A 15,685-nucleotide genomic window follows, 5' to 3' on the forward strand; every position below is an offset into this window, starting at 1 on the left:
TTCTAAAACCCCAGTCTACTTCTGACATACTGACTCTTTTACTACCACTGTCACACTCCATCCTCACAACTTCCCCATTTGATCTGACTCATCACCACCCCCTCTAGGGAATATCTTTTGACTTTGTGGAGAGACATCTGCCAGCCAGTGATCTTCTAATCTGCCCCTGTTGATCCAGCACAGCTCACACACTCAGCAAACAATATTTGAAAGACAAAGAAAATATAGCCATTGCACTAGGGTCAGAAGCTGCCCCATTGATGCACTAGAGATTCCAGGCCCCAGTTGCTGTCCTGCATCTTCCCAGTGTGGCTTCTCTTTTTGCTTACTTCCTTTACTGATGATCCTGCTCACCATTGCCTCCAATGCATGGCCTAGTCTCCCATTATTTAGCCTTCCAACCTTCAGATATAGTTTAAGCCCTGTCCCTCTCATGAAGTCTACATTTATCCTTCAGTATGAGATATGCTATACTTCTAGGGAATGTCTGGCACCCACTTTGGGGTGCGAAGACCTGCCAAATATTTATTTATTCACTCCCCCAACTCCTCTGCTCAACTAAAAGCTTCAGAAGATCAAGGCCTATATATTTCTTACCTCTCTATCTCCCCAGCATCTAGAACTATTAGTACATATCTGGGTACTCAGGGTATGTTGTTTGAGTCAGGGAAAGAAGGCTCCTTTAGGGGCTGGGGATGTGGCTCAAGCGGTAGTGCGCTCGCCTGGCATGTGTGCGGCCCGGGTTCGATCCTCAGCACCACATACAAACAAAGATGTTGTGTCTGCCGAAAACTAAAAAAATAAATATTAAAATTCTCTCTCTCTAAAAAAAAAGAAGGCTCCTTTATGTACTTATAGTGTGTCCCTTCAATTAAAAACCCAATGATATGAACAAACAGAAATCTTAAGTTCTTTGACTTAGGTGCTAGGTTCCTGTTTTTCAACATTCCTCATGGTACCTGGCACAACACTGGGCCAAGAGTAAGTGCTCAGTGAGCACTTTTTGTCTTGTTCAGTCATAAAGATAGATGTATATGCAAAAGATCTGAAGCAATGACCTAAAATGGGGTGTTTATCATAATGGTCTGAACAAAGCATGGGTGAGGGGCTTGACTTTACTGATTTGGGTAGTGGCCTCTAAGGGGGGATATTCATAGCCCAAGGAGATCCCTTGGGTCCAAGAAGAAAATGTTGGAACTTCTATCTTTATTTTTAAATTTTAAAATAATTATTAGGTTTTATTAAGTTCTACTATGTATGTGGCCATAGACCCTTCATTTGGTCTTGATGACATGCATGGCAGAGGCACTATTACAGTCACTGGTTTGTGACTGCATTTGACATATTGAAAATAATCATGAGACACTTGCATATACCTACAGATTTGTGAATTTTTTAATGTAGTTTAGTTTAAGCATCACAACAAGGACCAGTAGTTTAAAATATTTTTTGCAGAGAAACATGAACTGAAGCTACTACTAGTAACATAAGCATAAGCATGGAATGGAAATAAAATGGCAGAAGTGACCCTTCTCTCACACTAGTATGCCATCTTGGTTAGCCAGATGATAAGGGAAAACAATAGTGGTCTAACCAGATATGAAAAGGGTATCTCAAAATTTTTGAAAAAGTCAAAAAGACTATAAGAAATATGGATTTACATGCACTGTCATTGTATTAGCCCAATTCTATGAGGATAATATGTTTTAAATAATAAGCATAATATTTGAAGGGTTAATTTATGACTTTTTGAAAATATTTTTATATTATCTCTTAAAAGTTCTGTATTTATTTAAAGATTCCTAATATTTTAGCCTGTACCTATATAGAAATTAAAACAAGCATCCACATATTGTTGAATATGCTGAAAAATATTTTGCTGTCAGGAGTGCACAGCCACTACATTAGAGAGTCATGCAAATAATGAGAGAGTAGGTTGTTTTTGATGAGCCAATTAGCATCATCATGTCACACTAATGTCACGTTTCTGGTTGACCCAAGGGCCATCTTAGGAATGTGTGTTATTAGTCACCATGGTAATGGCACAGCTGGGAGTAAGGTGGGTCATCAAAAATCCATCATCACTATTGAATTAGAAATTAACTCAGATCATGTGTCCTTCTGAGCTCAGGACATCTTTTGCTTGTAGAAAAAGGCACCACTTAAATGTAGCAGATTTTTGAAAGTAGGTATCATGGGCATTGCAAGAGCATATGGGAATGTTCTTGTTTTGAAGTACCTTAGGTATTTACTCTTTGTCAAACATTTTGTTACTTATATTAACCTCACAATAACCCTGTGAGGCAGGGAACATCCTTCATGTATTGTAAGGAAAGAGAAATCAAAGAGCTTCAGTGACTTCCCTGAGTTCACATATTTAATAAGTTCAAATTTAGACAATAGGTATCGGTCAGTATTTTGCTGTTAATTTCTGAAGGCAAATAATACATATGCATTACATCAAGTCACCTATAATTTGAAGGTATTTACAGTTTCCAGGTATGGGAGATAAGGCAATAGTGGACTCTGCCAGAAAGAAAGCAAAGTGTTCACTTTTCAGACCTGGGGTTGAAATATTCATTTTATCTCTGTAGTAAGTAGGTGGTGAAAGGCAAGCCAATTTTGGTTGTGCTTATTGACATTGTATCATTTTATGACATTTCTCAAGTGAAAGTGTTGCATTTTTATATGAACAGGCGGTCTCTCCGTGGAGCTTTGCCAACAGTTTTTCTGAAGGTGTTCTGCAGAGGATCAGATATCGACCTAAAATACAATAAATGTGCATTTCTCTATGTTAACAGGACCATTGCCAACTATTTGGTGTGGAGAATGGTTTATTCCAGAATTCCAAACCTGAGCAGGCGCTTTCAATATAGATGGCTGGAATTCTCACGGGTACGTTTAAGAAGATTGTAATGTTATAGCACTGGATAACTTTACATGCCAGAACAGTCTGTATATTAACTGGTTCAATAAAAACTGCCTTTAGGGATGGGATAGGAGGAAGTTTTGCAGCCCAAGGTCTTTTCTTGCTTGATTTCTTTTTGTTCAGGTACAATTTAAATACAGTAAGAGTACATTCAAGCTCTAATTTGATGGGGCTATATAAAGATATTTAAGGTAATACTTACGGCCGTGGTCACATTGTTTTTCAACTCTCCCCTCTTATTAACTTATTTCCATTTTTCCCCAGGGTTTTTAACTGTGTCACTATAATTATAGTTTTAACATTTTTTAGTGATATGTTTGAAACTATCTTTTAAAAGTAGTTTTTATTTAATTTTTCACTGACATATAATGTGTATGTTTATGGGGATAGGGAGGACTGATGAAAGTGGAGATACTGATTGGAGGGTATGGAGTTTCATTGTGATTGATTGCACTATAACTGTCTTTTATTTTTAGTATCCTGAATATTCACATATGTATGACATAGGCATTAGATGGTAAAGTTTCATTTTTAATTTAGTGACAGAGTTTTTGTCTTTAACTTGACTTAGATCTTTAATCTTGAATCTATCCTAATTCTGCTAGGCCCACTCCATGAGGCCCACTCCATATTTTTTTTTTTCCGTGTCCTTTGAGACCTTGCTCAAGTGCCTGAATTGATTTCCCTCTCCCCACTCACCTGAATTTTGAGTCTTTGCTTCTTGACCATCCCCGATGCCTCCTAATTACACAGATGTTTTTATGGTCTGTTTCTGAGGTTTATTTATGAGTATTCTGCCACCACTAGAGGACTTAAAGATTTTGTGACTTCTAAAAATATTTTATTTTTCTATCAGTTCAAAGCTAAGTGAAAGCAAATTTTATAAGCTCTGATTTCATTTAACAGACATTTTGTTTATTAGAGAAACTAGTGAGCATAGAAATTCTTAGTGGGCCACTGTAGGTACATTTTGACCCTTTAAAATGACTAGAATACAAAGTCATTTTGTAGAGTATAGCATAAAACAAATATATATATATATATATATATATATATATATATATATATATATATATATATTTATTTATTTATTTATGTTACATCAAATGGTTCAGATCCAAAACAAGTAGATTTTTAAAAATATTTATTTTTTAGTTGTAGTTGGACACAATACCTTTATTTTATTTATTTTTATGTGGTGCTGAGGATCGAACTCAGCTCTACCGCTGAGCCACAATCCAGCCCCAAAACAAGTAGAATTTTTTTTGATGTGAGTGTATTTTTAAGTCTTATGGATCACATAAAAGATGATAACCAGCTGCTTTCCACCTCCACTGTGAAGAGAATGAGAGAGGGAGGGAGGGAGGGAGAGAGAGAGAGAGAAAGAGAAAGTAGTGTGTGAAAATTTGAGGTTAGGTATGAGGGGATGTTTCTTGAGTGTGAAGTGCTAAATATAATTTTGAATTGCCAAAGAAGGTTGTAGGAACTCTTTCTCTAGAGGTTTTAAAAATAGATTCATACCTTACCTCTGAGAGGGGTCATGTTACCAGAAGCAGAGGAAGAACAGATGAACTGAAGCATTAATCTCTTTTCCCTGCTTCAACAACCTGGTTCTTACTTTGTACAAGGAATGATTCTGGCCACCATTCACCATTCTCAAAGCCTCCCTTCCCCCCTCCACTGCCTTCCTGCATGCCCAACCTCCAGGGACAACTTAAACTATATTTATTTCTCTGCCTTTATTCCCAAGAATAAACCTTTAAGCCCTCCAAGTCCTGCTTTCGAAGTTCCTTACTTGTTTGTAAATGTTTTCTTATGATGGTATAATTGAGACTGAAGGGAGAAGCATTTACATCTGTATTTTATTTGTTTACCAGTGTGTTCTCTGCTATGACACAATGTAAATATGCTCCCTGGGTTGTTCATGGTGGGTCATGTTATCCTACTGTTAGTATATTTTTAGTTATATTCCCCAGAGCAAGGAAACTCTCACTGGCAGGAACTTTGATCTAGACCTTTTCTGATGGAACTTCAAATCTTAATAGATATTAAGTACTATCTGAACACTTGAACATCCCTTTGGATCCCTACTGACTAAAGAAAAGTTGTACCATTGTTTAGATCCTTTGCTTAATGAAGAAAAGTGGGAGAAAAGACAAGTTACATTATATTTCATTATCAAAACATTTTTATTTAATTCTAAAAAAAACAGGAACAAGCAGAATTATTTTTCTTCATCTGAGTTTGCCTTTGCTTCTACTATCTTACATGTATATGGGCTTGGGTGTGTAATGTTTTAAAAATTGTTTTCTTCAGCTGGTTGATTTTTTTAGAAATAGTTTTTATCCAATGAAGATTAAACTGGATTGATTATCTCCCACAGGTGATCCAGGGGACCACAACTTTGCTGCCTCAATGGGACAAATGTGTAAACTTTATTGAAAGTGCCCTTCCTTATGTTGTTGGAAAAATGTTTGTGGATGTGCACTTCCAGGAAGATAAGAAGGAGATGGTAAGTGGAGCTCCTCAGCTGGTAAAACAGTGGCAATTTAGCCAGATGTAATAAGGATATAATCAGCAGGCCACTGCCAGTCTTCCAGGTAGAGATCTGTAGGTGTTCTCTTTGGATTCTTTCCATTTCTCAGTGAAACATGAGGAAAGATCAAATGAGAGTAAGATGGGTAAGCAGATATTGAAGGTTGGAAGAAAGAGGAGAAGGTGCTAATTAGTTGTCCAGAGGAGTGGGAGAGTGACTTAACTGAAGAAATATAGTATGGCTACTTGGAAATAGTCAGGGTCTAGGTCTAGGGGAGATTCCAGGTCACAAATTTAAAGAGAGATTTGTCACCATGGCAATGTAGTTTTTCTCCATCTGTTTCAGCTGCATTGGAAGAGAAGGTGTATTTTTTTCTTCCAGCTTTATTGAGGTACATTTAACATATCAAAATTATATATACTCAAGGTATATAGTATGATGATTTGATATACTAATATCTTGTGAAATGTGTCAATCAAATCAACACATCCATCACCATGTCATTTTGTGTTTGTGTGTGGTGAGGAAATTTAAGGTCTACTCTCTTAGCAAATTTTAATTATACAATACATTATTTTTAACTATAAATACCATGCTGAACATTAGATCTCCAAGACTTATTCCTCTTATAACTGAAAGTTTGTATTCTTTGACCAGCATCTTCCCATTATTCCACTCTTAGTCCCTGACAATTACTGTTCTATTCTCTGCTTCTATGAATTCAACATTTTTTAAAGATTCCATATGTAAATGAGATTATATTGTACTTGTGTTTCTGTATCTGGCTTGTTTCACTTAGTGTGATGTCCTCCAGGTTTATCTACGATGTTGCAGAAGGCAGAATTTCCTTGTATTTTGTGGCTGATTAATATTCCACTTTATCTGTGTTTCTTTATTCATTCATCCATTGATGGACATTTAGGTGGATTCTATGTCTTGGCTATTAGGAATAGTGCCACTAGGAAAATGGGAGTGCAGGTATCTTTTCAAGATACTAATTTTGTTTCCCTTGGAATGACTGGGTTGTACATGAATCCTTTTTTTTTTCTTTCTTTTTTCTTTTTAGGATTTCTCATATGCTTTTCATGATGGTTATACCAATCTATATTCCCACTGTGTACAAAGGTTTCCTTTTTCCACATTCTTGTATCTCTTGACAAGAGCCATACTAACAGATGAAAGGTGATCTCATTGTACTTTTGATTTGCATTTCTCTGGTGATTAGTGATGTTGAATGCATTTTCATACACCTTCTGGTAATCTGTATATCTTTGGGAAAATATCTATTCAGGTATTTTGCCCATTTTTAAATTAGATTATTATTATTTTTTGCTATTATGAGGGCATTTTTGAATTTTCAATTTGAATTGAGCCAGGTTTTTGTGTGCATTGTGATGAATTGTGTTTTACAGATATCAGGAAGCAAAACATCTAGGTATGATTAACTAACAGAAATCCACATAATTGTTGGCTATGGTAGCCCACACTTATAATCCCAGCCATTAGGGATGCTGAGGCAGGAGTGCAGCAAGTTTGAGGCTAGCTTCAGCAGCTTAGCAAGATCCTGTCTCAAAAAAGGGGAATGGAAGAAGGGGGGGGGCAGGGAGTCCGGGGTATAGTGGTAGAGTGCTTGCCTATTGTATTTGAGAATCTGGGTTGAACTTCCATTACTGAAAAAAGTCCATGTAATCAGTCAGATACAAATATATAAGCATCTTTAATTTAAGGGTAAAGACATAAAGTCTATTTAGTCATGATTGTTCAAATGGTTTATATTATGTAGTGATAAACATTAATACCAAAATGTTGGAATATGTATGGATACATAACACATAGCTATGTATTCTGTGCTGAAGTTTGCTTTGGAATACCATAAGTCTAATTACATTTTCCTACATTAATTTGTTTTTGTTGTCTTTGGATACTTTAGAGAATTTTTGTGAAGTTTGAGACTTTATATTTGAAATAGAAAGTCCTCTTGCCAATAATTCCACTGAGGAATTAATGTCTTATTTTAAAATATTCAATATTCTCCTTATGTGTTTTCTTTTGCTCCTTGGTTGGAGTAAATGAGTGGAAAACTTATCAGATTATCACAGTGATAACTTTATAAGTTCTGGGAAGGATATAAAAATAATTAAGGGATAATGGATATATATGTATATATATATGAAGATTTTTTGGCAGTGTAAAAATTTTAAGTAATATGAAAAGTATGTGGATTAAATTTGTTTTCTCAGTTTGGGTGATAAAGACCCATTTTCATATGTCATTAGCATTCTAAAATGAAGTTGATTTTGGCAATTATTTCCCTTATTTTGATGTACATGGGGGGCACTATGTTATGTATGCAGATATTCATCTCTTTTACATAAAATTATTTGCCTCCCTTATGCCAAAGCTATTTGCTTCAGGGAATACTTAAGTTGGAAACTTATAAGAGAAAGATCTGGCTTTTTATAGCCTTGTTACAGGGCTCCCATCCAAGAACCACCTGGAACCACTGATTTATTTGAAAAGCATTCTGTATTATTAGCTACAGTCCAAAGAAAAAGACAAACAGAAAGTCCCCAGTGGGGCAAATTCCAGAGACCTTAACTCAGAGGAAAGGCTGCCATTATTTATTTATCAAAAAAGTTTGTTAAGCAAATGAATATGGTCAGAAGGTTAAACTTTAGGTACTTTTTAAACTTTAATATGTACACGGATCACAGGATCTTCTTGTTAAAAGTACAAAATCTCATTGCATTTTAACAAGGGTCTTTTAAACTTGGGTTTAGAGTATGGCCCAAGAATTTGGTTAACCAGCTACCAGATGCTGCTGCTGCTGTCGTTCCAGGGACCACACTTTGAGTAACAAGGCTTTCTCCTCTTTCATGTGTTTGTAAAGGGTTACTACCAAAAGCACAAACCCGGTGATTCATGGGAGCAGGCCAGATCAGCAGACATTGATAGCAATACTTCATTTACCAAAATCTATTGCATTAGTGTAATAATTGCTTCAATGTTCAGATCATTGAATTTTTTTTTTTTGTGATTCAGATTGGTTTAAATGGACAGTGCCAAACCCTACTTGAGGGCCTCCATACTTGTGCCCCTTACACTGGACTATTTTGCTTTGAAAACAGACACCTAGGTTTTTCTAAGGAATTCATGCTCCTCTTCAGTGTCTCTGATTCTAGACTCTCTTGACTGCAGGGTTGGCCTAATTGCTTCTGGTTGGCACCCTTTATTATTGATGGTGGATGGGAGAGAGGAATTCATTTCCAGATTTTCTTGGTAGAGGGAGAGCACCCCCATCCCCACCTTAGGTATCTGACTCTTACTGACTTACTTACCTACCTACTTACCTACCTACCTACCAGGGTTACCTTCTTTTTTCACTGGGAAAAACATACTTCCACATTATTCTTTCCTTATGACTTTCTATGTACAAGTACGCATTCACCATACAGGTATGCCGGTACACCCTTCTACTCATTCACTTACGGGACTACAGGAGTTTTGCAAATTTAATTAGAAATGAGAAGAATAGCATGTATTATAGGAGAGTCATTCAACAGAAATTTAGTCACCTAAAGAGATCAGATGGAATAGTCTGCTTTTCAGATAGTAGAATAGATGTTGGCTATAAGCCTTGCTTGTCACAGGCCAGTGGAGTGAGTATAGGGAGATATAGAATTTTTTGGAGAGTGGTTGTGTTAGTTTTATGTCACTGTAATACAATATCTGAGATAAATAATTTAGAAGAAAGATTTATTTTATTTCATAGTTTCAGACTATAGTTTGTTGGCCCATTTATTTTGGACCCATGATGAGGAGCTAATCATGGTGGAGGCATAATATAGAGCAAAAATACTTACCTCATGGCATCAGGGAAGCATAGAGAGAGGGGAAAGGTTCAGGTCTCAGTATATTCTTCAGGGATACATCCCCAATGACCTACTTGCCCCAAGTTTCCATCATCTCCCCACCATTGACTGGGAGCTTTTGGGAGGCATTGAAGATCCAAAGCATAGTAGTGGATGTCTTTGTGGTGTCCAGTAGGACTACAATATGAGCCATGTATGTAACTTTAAATTTTCTAGTAGCCACATTAAAAAAGTAAAAGGAAATAGTTGAAATTAATTTTAACAATGTTTTGTTTAGTCTATCAAAAACAATTGTTATTTCAGTACATAATTAATATAAAATTACAAATACAATAATTTATATGCTTTATTTCAGTCTAAGTCTGAAACTCCATGTGTATTTTATATTTATAGCACATCTCTGTTTGGACTAGTGACATTTCAATTGTTCAATTGCCACATATTGCTAAGTGGCTATCATAATGGAAATTGTTGATCTAAAGAATCCAAGAAGGATCCCTTGATCTCAGCATGACAGGGTTTGGTCCCTATGTGAGAGGTTGTTAATAGCCAGGAGTGGGAGGGTGGCATTGTTGGTCAGTAGCCAAGTGGATTTCTAGGAGAACTATAAGATCAGTGACAAGGACTCAACACTAGGATTCATGGCCTGGGAACAAGGGTGGGAATTGGAATCAAAGTGCTGCTTTATCAGAATACTTCAGGTTTTCTGGGATAGCAGCTTCTCTACTCTGAGCAAATACTTTGGGGCCTTAGTTCTCATTGGCTCAGAGACTATGTGGGGTTGAATGTATAAATTAAAGATATCCAGTGACCTGGAGGTGCAAAGGACTTGAACAAGCCAAAGCCAGGGGTCCAAGCTCAACTCTACTCACGGTTAGTGAGTAGCATTAAATACCATTCAGGAGTAAAGCTGACTGAGTATAGAAAAAAGCCAGGGTAAGTGTAATGATAAATGGAATTTTCCTTGACCTTGGTGGCTGGGATATATTGGTGGGGATCAGGTGTGCAGGTACTATCCAGGATTCACCAAGACTAGTCTCTGGCTAACTATTTTCATTCAGGAATGCAGGCCTGGAGTACTTTGTTTCAATTTTTATTTTTCATTTTTGAGAGAAACCAGAAATCTGGATTTTTTTGGTGAAATCTCCCACATTGTGAATACTCTGGAGTTCAAAATAACTTTGTCCTGTGAATATCATTTGTGACTTTTATATTATCATTCTCCCCATCTCCCTCTCTATCCCTCTATCTCTAATCTCCAGAACTAAAAATCATACCCTTGTCTGTCAAAAGACTTCTTTAATTTTTAAATTTTATTTAAATGATGATCATATTATCATATTAGGTAAGCATTTAACAAATTACTTTTATGGAAAGTTATATACAGGATAGAAAGTGGGACTTCCCCAGAGAATTAATGATACACTGTCACCATAAATAGAGATGATGCTCTCATCCTACTGTGACAAGTCCTAATCTATATGCTCATAACCTAAATGGTGAGAGAGGATTAGGTATATCTAGGGGAGGGTGTTTAATGTTATTACTTGCTGTTCTTCTCTTCCATTTAATTTTATTATCAATTATAATTTATATCTATAATATATAAGTGTCACAGATAGATATTCATGTCCATGAAGGGCAGGTAAAGATTCCAATGAAAGCTAGGGAGAGAAGGGTTTGTCATCTGGGTCTAGTGGCACTGTAATGATCAGGATAATGATTTAAAAATCTAGTGATGAAGCTTTTTAACCAAGAGTAAGGGAGGAGAAGGAGACAAAGGGGAAGAACTGGGGAATAAAGTTGACCAAATTATGCCATGTGTGTATGAATATATCACAATGCATTCCAATTTTACCCATAACTATAATGTACCAATTAAAAAATAAGTAAGTTGGGGCTGGGGTTATGGCTCAGTGGTAGAGCGTGTGCGAGGCCCTGGGTTCAATCCTCAGCACCACATGTAAATAAATAAATAAAGATATTGTGTCCAACTAAAAAATAAATATTTAAAAAAATAAGTAAGTAAATAGAAGGAAGACCAATACAGTATAGCAAGGGAATCAGAGGGAAGAAGGGAAGGAGGGAAGAAAACTATGTTATATGCATTTATGAATATATCAAAATGAACCCTACTCTTTTGTATAATTACAATGCACTAAAATTTTAAAAAATCTAGTGATGATAATAGTGTTGGGTAGTTGTACTGAGGTGTAACTAGGTTTCCAGAAAATTTTTAATGTGTTTTCAATATGAAAACTCATTTAATCTTCACATTGGCCTCATAATTACTATTAGTGTGTCCATTTTCTAGATGACAAAATTGAGAGTTCACCAAAATCCATGAGGTCATGTAGCTTACAAATAGATTAGAGATTCAAGTGAAGATTTTTCTAGCCCAAATCTATGTTCCATTCTGTGTTGCCTGGACTTATAAAGAGAAAAGGTTTATTTTGGTTCATGCTTTTAGAGATTCCAGTCCATGTTCAGTTGGCCCTGATACTTTTAAGCATGTGGCCCGACCAAATGTCATGGCAGGAATGTTGCAATGCTTATCTCATGGCCAGAAAATAAAAGAGAGGAAGAAGAAGGGATGGGGGTGTCCTGACCCCTTCAAGGGCATGCTCCTAATGACCTAAAGATCTCCTACTAAGTCCCACATCCTACCACCTGTCAATAGCAATAGCAACACCTTGAGGAACAAATCTACCACATGGACCTTTGACCTGAACTACAGCATATTCCTTTGCTGCTCTTGAATCATTACCAATTTTATGACTGGAATGAGGAGACTAGAGACTTCTCAGTGGCTCTTCCTATAATTAATTCATCCTTGTTAGGGTATTATTCTTTTTTTTTTTAAAGAGAATTTTTTAATATTTATTTTTTAGTTTTCAGCGGACACAACATCTTTGTTTGTATGTGGTGCTGAGGATCAAACCCAGGCCACACGCATGCCAGGCGAGCACGCTACCGCTTGAGCCACATCCCCAGCCCAAAGGGTATTATTCTAATAGTAACATCTTATAAAAATAAAAGGCTCACATTTCCTATTTTTTTAGAATTGTAGAGATAGGATACAGCTGGAATAGGTTTAGTTTCTAGAATGTCCATATTTTAAAGATAAATATAGTGAAAACTTAAGTTTAAATCCAACCAGTTGTCATTGCATTCTTGTATTTATATACCTGTCAGAAGAAAGGGAAACAAGAAAGAAGCTGATTATTAGAGATTTGATCTAAGAATGACTTTTTAGGATATCTTTGATTCAGGCTACACACTAAGCTCAATTTTCAGTAGTTTCTACTTACATCAGTCTAAGGAGTGACCATCAATATTTCAAATGGTGACCCACATCTATGGAATATTTCTTCAAACAGTTTTTTTCATTGTTGTTTACCATTCTCTAGTTACTAAGGCAGAAATGTGAGCATATACATCAAAGACCAATTTTTCTTTTGTGTTGATGCTGAAAAGGTCTTTTTGCTTTAACTATAGCTTCTAGAAAATTCAGTGAAGTTGAAATTCCCATCTGAAAATTTCAGCTGAGCTAAGTTCTTCTGTATTTAAAAAATCTTGTTTTATTTCTTTGTAGACACTATGTCCCCAAACTACCTGTCTTTTTTCATATATATATTCATATATCTCAATTTTGCCAGTAGGCTGTTTTTCCTGCTCCCTCAAGATTTCTGTGTTTTGTTATAAGGTGATAAAGAAAAAAAATATTTTGATGCTTGTTAAAATCGTAAAGTCTATTCAGGTCTATTGCAAAGGGTGTCAATTCTACCGCAATAGAGGAGAAAGATTGGGCTCAACTCCAAATGTTGCAAAGATAGTTGTGAATTTCAAGCAAACAGGCAGAATTAGGGGGTCAGTGGATGGAAAATTATTAAGAAGAGACATCAAGAGGAGGGAAATTATTACTAAACTAACTTAACAGGATTCTTGCTGCAGGCAGGTAAGGGTGATCAGATTTTAAGGGTAAAAAACAAACAACTGGGCTGGAGATATAGCTCAGTTGGTAGAGTGCTTGCCTTACATGCACAAGGCCCTGGGTTCAATCCCCAGCACCACAAACAAACAAACAAACAAACAAAACCCCAAAGAGTTGGATCTGATATAGAGAGTGATATGATATTGAGGGTTGGAAATTCTCTCTAAAGCCACTTAGCAGAATTCTTGCTAGAACCTAGCTAGGAAGGCCTGACAAGGACAGGTTGGGGGTGAGGGGGTAGACAGGAGGGCAAGGTCAAGGTCCAGTTAAGAAACTAAACTCTGGTCAAGAAGATAATCTTTGTCACTCCTTAGACAAATCTAAAGTCACTGGTCTTTTATTATATATTAAAACATTCTATATTCAGAAGGTTAATCTAGATAAAGCAGAATAAATCTTTTATTACACATTAATAGATTTATATTTTTATTTTTATGTGGTGCTGAAGATCAAACCCAGTGCCTCACACATGCTAGGCAAGTGCTGTACCACTGAGCTACAACCCCAGCCCATTATTACACTTTAGATTTAGACTTTGGGCAAAGAATTAAAACTTTTCTTACCGTGTAAAACAATTCATTAATTTCTCCTGCATTCTAGTAGCTTATCTTTCCCCCCATAGTAAAGACATTGTTCATGTCCCCAAATAATGCCATAGATGACCTACAGTATCTTCATTTTTCTGAGCTGCTCTTTACGTGAACAGTTCTAGTGTAATTCTTATCCTAAGAATGGAATTCTCCTCCTACCCCATACTGCTACAGCTGGTATTGAAGACTTAACTACTCACATGGGTCCAATTGCGGCGGTGGAGTTTAAACTTACAACCTCTATACACTAGGAGTTCACCTCATTAGTGAGTCAAGATAATTGAATTGATGTACTGCCATTAATATTCTTTAAGTTCTCCAATTCCCTTGATCACTGTTTCTCTCAGTGGTTGAGTAAATGAGATGTAACTATAACGTTGATGGCAGAAGTCACATGAAAGTCAGTGCCATGCATTATAGCATTGCCCTTAAACCAAGGACTTATTCATTCCCTACAGATGCAGGTACTCTTGAGGGTTGCTCTTAAGACCAGTATGTATGTATGTATGTGTATGTGTATGTGTGTGTGTGTGTGTGTGTGTGTGTGTGTATATATATATATATATATATATATATATATATATATATATATATATATCTCCCTTTGACACATTCATGCAAGTAAAGGATATTTTTTTCTGGCTATCAAGTGTTCTTGTTTGTCTAGTAAATGGTATCTTATTGTTCAAATCAGTTTCCAGAGAAACTGGTTGAAGAACTGGGTTAAGGAAAACCAAAATAATTTGGGTCTTAAAGGACTTTTTAATATAGTTATATAATATAGAAATTATAACTTTTTACAAAGTTCTAATGACATCTCATAGCCCAGATCTAACCAATTTGGGAAAATTAGACAACTTCTTTGAGCCTGTACTCCTGTTTGTAAATTGTGCATGAGTTTCTGTTGCTACAGTAATGCTATGTAACAATCAGTCACAAAACCTGACTGGCATTCAACAATAAGAAGTTACTGATGATGCATCTGGAGTCAGTGTTGGTCCCCTTTGCAGTTCTGCTGATTTTGGCTGGGTTTGCTCAAATGTCTGGGGTTTGGCTGATCTAGGTTGGCTTTGGCAGAAGTGGCTGGGATGACTGGGCTCTACTCCATGTGTCTTACTTCCTTCAGCCGGCTAGCCTGGGCATGTTCTCATGGTTGTGGCAGAGATGCAAGTGAGCAAGCAGAAACATGTGGGGCCTCCTGAGGCTCCTGCTCAGAACTGGCATAATGTCATGTCTGCATTGTGTTGGCCAGAGCAAGTCACAAGGCTAGTCCTGATTTATATAGTGGAGAAATGGACTCTGCATTTTTAGTGAGAAGATCTGTAGTCACATGGCAAAGGGTGTGGGTAAAAGCAGGGGCATCATTGCAGCATATCACAAATAAGGATAAAAATAGTACCTACCGCTTTGGATTGTGGTGAGGATTAAATGAGATAATCCTTATAGAAGGTTCAGCACAAAACCTGGTGCATAATAAGTGCCCAGTAAATGTTAGCTATTGTTACTATGTGTGTCATGCCTAACATGAGCAGTAAAGGTACAATCTATAACATCAAGGTTTTGGCATAGCTGTGGCAACTCCTGCATGGAGATCACCTCTTCCTAATTTATCTCAGAAAGAGTGAGAGTGAGTGAGGTACTTGGGGGTGGCTGTTGCTAGTCCTCCATGCATACCCAGTGTAGTAGCTTTCTGTTGGGATAAAGATCCTTTTAATTCCAATGCCCTGGCCATGTTCCAGAACCTGCCCAATCATTTAATGCTAA

At 36.6% G+C, this 15,685-nt stretch overlaps 1 protein-coding gene across 1 annotated transcript in view; it reads left to right on the forward strand.

Annotated features, from left to right (window-relative positions):
• Window positions 1–15,685, forward strand: part of Phex (phosphate regulating endopeptidase X-linked) — a 192,618-nt gene that overhangs the window by 62,184 nt on the left and 114,749 nt on the right. The window contains exons 10-11 of the mRNA XM_046430585.2: window positions 2,802–2,895; window positions 5,313–5,441. Of these exons, the coding sequence (XP_046286541.1) occupies window positions 2,802–2,895; window positions 5,313–5,441 (223 nt within the window). The remainder of the gene's footprint in view (window positions 1–2,801; window positions 2,896–5,312; window positions 5,442–15,685) is intronic.

This window comes from Marmota monax, unplaced genomic scaffold (assembly GCF_021218885.2).
Source record: "Marmota monax isolate L192 unplaced genomic scaffold, Marmota_monax_Labrador192_F-V1.1 WCK01_AAM20220418_F8-fsc00307, whole genome shotgun sequence".
NCBI classification, from domain to species: domain Eukaryota; kingdom Metazoa; phylum Chordata; class Mammalia; order Rodentia; family Sciuridae; genus Marmota; species Marmota monax.